The 6,595-nt window shown below is 64.1% G+C and overlaps 1 protein-coding gene across 1 annotated transcript in view; it reads left to right on the top strand.

Annotated features, from left to right (window-relative positions):
• The window catches only part of GRB10 (growth factor receptor bound protein 10), a gene marked incomplete at its 3' end in the record, with an annotated part of 76,430 nt that extends 69,837 nt beyond the window's left edge, over nucleotides 1-6,593 (top strand). The window contains exons 17-21 of the mRNA XM_015566792.1: nucleotides 439-561; nucleotides 1,355-1,421; nucleotides 1,570-1,657; nucleotides 6,126-6,219; nucleotides 6,468-6,593. Of these exons, the coding sequence (XP_015422278.1) occupies nucleotides 439-561; nucleotides 1,355-1,421; nucleotides 1,570-1,657; nucleotides 6,126-6,219; nucleotides 6,468-6,593 (498 nt within the window). The remainder of the gene's footprint in view (nucleotides 1-438; nucleotides 562-1,354; nucleotides 1,422-1,569; nucleotides 1,658-6,125; nucleotides 6,220-6,467) is intronic.
• Between the last annotated feature and the right edge of the window lie 2 nt (nucleotides 6,594-6,595).

Here is a 6,595-nt window from a genome sequence, read left to right as displayed (position 1 = left end):
AGTGTGCAGGGGGGCAGTAGCGGCCCGGGCTCCCTGAGGGCTGCCCTCTCACCTTGGCCTCCGGCCCTGAGACCTGGGTGCCCTTGGCCGTGCCACCGGGCCCTTCACTGGCGAGGGTAGAGCGGAGCCCCGGTTCTCAGGACGCCGCCTTCCCAGAGGCGCAGACACGCTCGCCCTCCCAGTGCGCGGTCTTCATGGCCTGTGTCCCTTCCCAGGGCCTCTGTCCCTCACGCCACACGAGGGGCCTGTGTCCCTGCACTCACGTGCCCACAGGAGAGACCAAACCCACTGTCGCTGAAGGGCCCATCCGTCTGCCCCTGAATTCCCACCCGCACCTCAGTGTGGGGAGGGGTGTCCCGGGCCCTCCCTGGCGCCTCGGACTGCTCCGTGCCAAGCGCCCCGAGTGCTCTGGCTCAAGATCCCCCTCCCCCCCTGCAGCGCAGTGTCTCCGAGAGCTCCCTCGTGGCCATGGACTTCTCTGGGCAGACCGGGAGAGTGATCGACAACCCTGATGAGGCTGAGAGTGCAGCCCTGGAGGAAGGACACGCCTGGAGGGTAAGGGTACGACAGCCCCTCCCCGCGGGATCCCTGCCTCGCGCTGCTCCAGGACAGTGGCCCTTAGGTGTTGGCCAGGGGTAAGGAGTGGGGGAGGGAGGCAGCATCGAGATGACTGGTCTGCAGCACCCCCTTCCCGCCTCCTGTCCCCTGGGCACCCCAGGAAGGACCAAGACAGGAGCAGGGCGTCGGGGTCCACACACAGGACGGTCCCTGCTGAGGCGTGGTCAGGGCCTGGGTGTGCGGGCTACTGAGCCCACGCCTCGTGGCTCCCCCACCGAGCAGCTCCGTGGCCTCGAACCATCCTTCACGTTCCTGCTCTCCAGGTGGAAGAACGGCACCAGCTCCCACGTGTCTCTGAGCCTGAAGACAATGCCCAAAGCAGGAGCTGCAGCTCGGGCTCCACAGCGCTCCCTGAGCTCGGAGCGTGCGGGGAGGGTCCCACAGCAGGGAGTGGGGGAGCCTGTGGTTTCTGCTGAGATTTATCCAACTGCCCACACGTCTCCTGTGGGAAACAGACGGGAGCCCCTGCCTCGGTCGGGGAGGAGGGGGACCATCAGGAGCACGCCTGCACGGTCTCCTGGCTCTGCTTTACCCACTGGGACCCGCAAGCTCGTCGTTCTCCGTGGGCAGACAGGCTCAGGGGTCTCCTTCTCCCCCTCCCTCCCCAGTGATTCACAAGAGCCAGCACTGGTTCCATGGCCGCATCTCCCGGGAGGAGTCGCACCGCATCATCAAGCAGCAGGGGCTGGTGGACGGGTAAGCGCGCGGGCGGGCTGACTTGGCATTTCCCTTGCAGAGACGCAGCACCAGGATGAGCGCCCTGGGCAGCCAGAGCCCCCTGGCCCACTCCTCCCTCAACACCGGTACGTGGCTCCGCCTGTGTGGCTCCCACCCCTCCACGCGCTGTCCGCCCAGAGTGCCCCCGGGCCTCAGGGAGGGCCCCCCACACCGCTGTGCCCGGGCAGCCCCGCAGGGCCGGGACCCACCCTCCTTCTCCCCCTCCCTCCCCAGTGATTCACAAGAGCCAGCACTGGTTCCATGGCCGCATCTCCCGGGAGGAGTCGCACCGCATCATCAAGCAGCAGGGGCTGGTGGACGGGTAAGCGCGCGGGCGGGCGCTGAGGGCCGTGCCAGGCGGGTGCGTGGCCGTCCAGGCCTCGCTCCTGGGCGGGGCAGAGGGAGGTCCGCACTGAGCAGACGAGGGCATGCAGGGCGTGGTCTGCACGAGGCCTGTCCACCAGTGAGGGTCGCCATTTCCGCGCGTGCTGTCGCCGAGCCCGCCTGTGCTGAAGGGAGCGCACAGGCCAGTCCCTCTGGTCAGTCAGGCCCTGGGCACCCGTGTGCCCAACGTCAGCGTCGCAGAGAGCACACGGCCCAGCCCACAGCCGACCTGGGGCCTCTCTCGCCTGGGCCAGCTCCGGGCTGGGCTGGCTTCCTGCGCCTCTGGTGGCTGGCGCTGGCCAGTGGCCATCGCGACGGGGTCACCGGGCATGTCTCCTGGCGTCATCCGCGCTGTGGCCTTCCCAGGGCCCTCGAGGCTAAGCCTGGCCACATCTCGGCATCCCGGGGGCACTGGCCAGGGGCAGGGTGCAGCCCTGTGACTGAGGGGCGGCTCCTGCAGAGCGGGTCCGCAGCGGGGGTCCCGCAGAGCTCGCCGCCACTCCTCTCCCGCACAGGAGCCGCGCTGGGGCTCCGCCCTGACCAGGCAGTTAGACACCCGGCCGCTTCCTGGCCCACCGGCCATGCTGGGCCTGCTCGCCTCGGTCTGGGAAGCTGCCGAACCCAAAGCACAGTCCTTTGCCCTTCCCCGTGGAAGTCTTACTGTGGGAGTTCAAAGCCTGACCTAGGAGGGAGGAGGGCTGTGTGCCCCCCTCTGCTGCTCCCGCTCCAGAACCTGCTCTCGGCCTGTCTCCTTCCCCTCGTTTCTGCCTCCCGCCCCCTCTCCTTTGGGACCTTCTAGGGCAGCGGTTCTCAACCTGTGGGTCGCAACCCCTTTGGGGGTCGAACGACCCTTTCACAGGGGTCACCTAAGACCATCGGAAAACACATATATAATTACATATTGTTTTTGTGGTTAATCACTATGCGTTAATTATGTTCAATTTGTAACAATGAAAATACATCCTGCATATCAGATATTTACATGACGATTCATAACAGTAGCAACATGACAGTTATGAAGTAGCAATAAAAATAATTTTATGGTTGGGGGTCACCACAGCATGAGGAACTGTATGTATTAAAGGGTCGCGGCATCAGGAAGGTTGAGAACCACTGCCCTAGGGGGAACCAGGGCGAAGCTGTCGTCACCTCTAAGGGCCCTTCCTCCCGACCCATCAGTGTCCGTTACGCTGTAAAAGGAAGGGGTCGCGGAAGGGACAGCTGAACACTCCTAACAATAAAGACTTTTTAAATAAAAATAGGAAACAACAAACAAAAAAATTACCTAACACCCTGTCCATGTTCCCATGTTCCCAGTTGCTTAAAAAAAAAGTCCTTGACATTCAGTTGGTTTGGATCAGGGTCCACAATGCACCTGGCCGTGTGTCTCTACGTCTCCTCCAGGAGGGTCGGCGCCCCTGGCACTGGCACCCGGCCTGGCCTCTCGCCCCACCCAGCCCTGGCTGCAGCAGGGCACCTGGCCGGTTGGGGACAGTCCGGCTGCACGCAGCCTCGGGCTCCTGGGAGTGGCCTGGGCACGAGGAGGCTCCGACCTCCGCAGGGCCTGGTCCTCCCATGCGCTCAGCGTGGGGCAGGGCTCGGGCCGTGGGCCTGACCCGCCCTGGCCGGGCCCCACCCCCATTCACCACGTGGTTTCAGCCTGTTCGCCGTCAGTGTTGTGTTAAGGGAACAAACTCGTCCTTTTCTGGCCCGACTACCCCTTCGTTTCTCAGTGAAGTCCGTTCCCTCGTCATGCACGTCCTCGTTTTCCTGGGAAAGGAGCTGAGTACTTAATTGTCAGGCTTCAGAGCGCGGACGTGGCGCTCCGCCACCCTTGCTTGTGACAAGTGAGGTTCTTATTTAACTCGGGAGTTTAGACTCTTACGTTTGATTGATTTCAACCAAAACGTGTTCTTCCTGACGCTGCACGTGCCGTCCCCGGTCAGCAGGGCCCCTTCCTCCGTGGCGCCCAGGCCCCGTGACCAGCCCTGAGCGCGGTGACCTCGGAGGACGGGACGGTGCAGGAGGCGCCGGGGCACAGTGTCCCAAGTCGGGGGAACGGGACAAGTCAAGACGCCCGTTTCTCTCCCACGAGAAGCCCCAGGCTTTCCGCAGACGGAGAGTGGGTACTGCCCCTCAACCCTGCCGGCCGTGCGGCTGTCGCCGAGGGAGGTGGAGGCCTGCGGCCCTCCCTGCTCAGGTGCTCCTGCCCCCCACCCCCCACTGGGAGGCCCTAGTGAGGACCTTAGCTCACTGGTGCGGCGCGCCCTGCTCCGTCGGGCTTTACCCTGTAAACGTGGGGCGATTCACACGGACACACACTCAGGAGGACGCGCAAGTCCCTTCAGTCCTTAGGAACTCAGAGCCCCCCTGCCCCCCGGGTCCTCCAAGCTCGCACATGGCCGGCGTCATTGCTTCGGCTCCTCTTTGGTTTTTGAAGAGAGTGGACCAGGTGCGCTTTTTAAATACACGCAAACGTGCTTGGCTGCCTGTCCTGCTCCTGCCTCGCCCGCTGGGAAAGCCAGGCCGCGAGGCTGCGTGTGCAGCTGTCGGCAGGGAGGTCCGCTCGCTCCCGCGGCTCCAGGCTCAGGCTCCGTCACGCATCTCCTGCTCTTGCTGCTGTCTTTGCCGCTGAGTTCTTAGAAGCCGCGTGTGAGAGGCAGCAGAGGCTTAGGGGACGCCTTGCACTGTTGCCAGGGTTTCCTCGGCGGTGGGCACCTCGCCACGGCTCCCCGACATCAGGAGAGCGGGAAGGCCAGGCCTTTCCTGAGGGCCGAGGCTAAGGCGTGGAGAGGGGTTTCTGCGGGTGCTCTCGGTTACAGTTTTCCTCACGTGGTCACCTCGGTCGCTGCTGACCCCTGTCCCACAGTCCTGACCGCCTCGTGCACAGCTTGGCTTGCCCCACTCGTTCGGGTCGCTTCCAGGGCTTGTATTGTTTCTTTCCTCCCTCCTCCTTCCCTTCTCTTTTCCTTCCCTGTTACTTAGTAGCCCCACAGCTACTTACTCCAGTTGTCACTGAATCACAGAGTCCCTCTGAACGCACGGAGATGACCCCTAAGCCATAGCGGTGTTTCCTGTCCACGGGGCCGGGCACACGGGGGAGATGGCCTCACGCTGAGCCCCGTTCGCCGATAAGCTTTGCATTTTCGTTTCTGTTTCTTTTTTGGGGAGGGGGAGGGGTTCCCAGGGCCCCAGCATGGACTGCTCAGTGGAAGGCAGAGCTTAGGTAACCTGTGATGACCTGTTTCCCCCTGAGCTGCATCCGAAGGGAGCCCCAAAGTGTTCCCGGGGTGGCACCGCTGGCCACAGTGCCCCTGCCCCGTGCTCAGGAAGCTGAGGGGTCCGCCTCCCCGGGATGTGTCGCCAGGAAAGTGCAGGTCCTTCGCCTTGGCCCTGGGGCCCGGCCAGCGGCCCACCTTGCCACCCTCTGGTGGGGGCCTGAGCTAGATCGGCACACTCTGCCCCTGGTGTCAGCTCCACAGGGCAACACAGGACAGGGCGGCCGGGCAGTGGCCTCCACTCACACCTGAAGGGCAAGAAACACACCCAGGAGGGGCTGCGGCCCCCACACACGCACCCCCACCGCCCGCAGGGCTCCTGCCGAGCAGCGGCCGCACTGCCTCACGGGGTGCAGCCTCATCCGAGGTGCATGCTCCCCGCCATCAGGGCTCACCCTGACCCTCCCCTGCACCGGCGCTACGTCTCCCTAGTCTGCCTCTGTCTCCCATGGGCCCTGGTTCTGAGCAGAATCCAGTTCTTCTAGAATGTGCCTCGGGCTGGTGGGTCGGGTGTCGCGTTTGGGACAGGAGAGCTGCCGAGGCACCCTCGGGGTCTCTCGGGGGCATCCTGGTGGACGTCCCCGCCTGTGGAGGGCCTGGCCTGTGAGGGGACGTGGCCCAGGGCGCCCCACGGAGGCTGCTCCTTCCCTCTGCGATGCTGCCGGGTCGCCGCTCGCCCTGCAGCTCTGCTGGCCTTCCCACGAGGCCTTGCTGGCGTCCGGCCCCGCCTTCTGCTCTGAGGAGGAGCCTTTCCGTCATCGAAGACTCCTGGTCCTGCCGACCTGGGTCCGTCCATCCCTGCTGTTCACTCTCTGCCCAGACCTGGCCGGGCTGCCTTTGGCCATCACCTCTGAGCTTCCTCACCCCACAGACCGAGTGTTCCAGCCGCACCCCCTTCCCCTGAGCCGCCGGGCCCTCGGCACCAGGGAGTCCTGGGTCCTCGGGAGTGATGTGAGCGTCCCCGGCCTGGATGTGGGATGCTGCTGCACCAGAGGCCAGCGCATGCCGACCCCCGAGCACCGTGGCTCCCGGGGAAGCGTGTGTGCGTGTGCGTGCGTGCGTGTGTGTGTGCGCGCGCGCACTGAGTCTGGAGTTTCACATTGACGGTCAGTCACCTTCCCTTCCCAGGCTCTTCCTGGTCCGTGACAGCCAGAGCAACCCCAAGGCTTACGTGCTCACGCTGAGCCACCACCAGAAAATCAAAAATTTCCAGATCTTACCTGTGAGTATTGATGTCATCCTGCTAATCCTCTTCTCTGCTGGTTTTATTCTTGATGCGGTTTCCAGGTTATAAACTAACCGGACTGCAGAGCAGTCACTGTCAGATGCCCATGCTCACGGGGGCGATGCTCAAAGGGTGTCCCGGGAGGCTTTTCTGGAGGGGGCGCTGTTTCCTGGCAGGGAGGGGGAGCGGGCCTGTGCCGGCCAGGCCCCCGTGGCTCTAACCTGGGAGTGTCTTGTCTCTCTTAGTGTGAGGAGGAGGGGCAGGTGTTCTTCAGCCTGGACGACGGGAACACCAAGTTCTCCGACCTGATCCAGCTCGTCGACTTCTACCAGCTCAACAAGGGGGTGCTGCCCTGCAAGCTCAAGCACCACTG

This window comes from Myotis davidii, unplaced genomic scaffold (assembly GCF_000327345.1).
Source record: "Myotis davidii unplaced genomic scaffold, ASM32734v1 scaffold472, whole genome shotgun sequence".
In the NCBI taxonomy this organism is placed as follows: Eukaryota; Metazoa; Chordata; class Mammalia; order Chiroptera; family Vespertilionidae; genus Myotis; species Myotis davidii.
The sequence above is the reverse complement of the archived record's forward strand: the minus strand, read 5'-3'. Positions and strand labels throughout refer to the sequence as shown.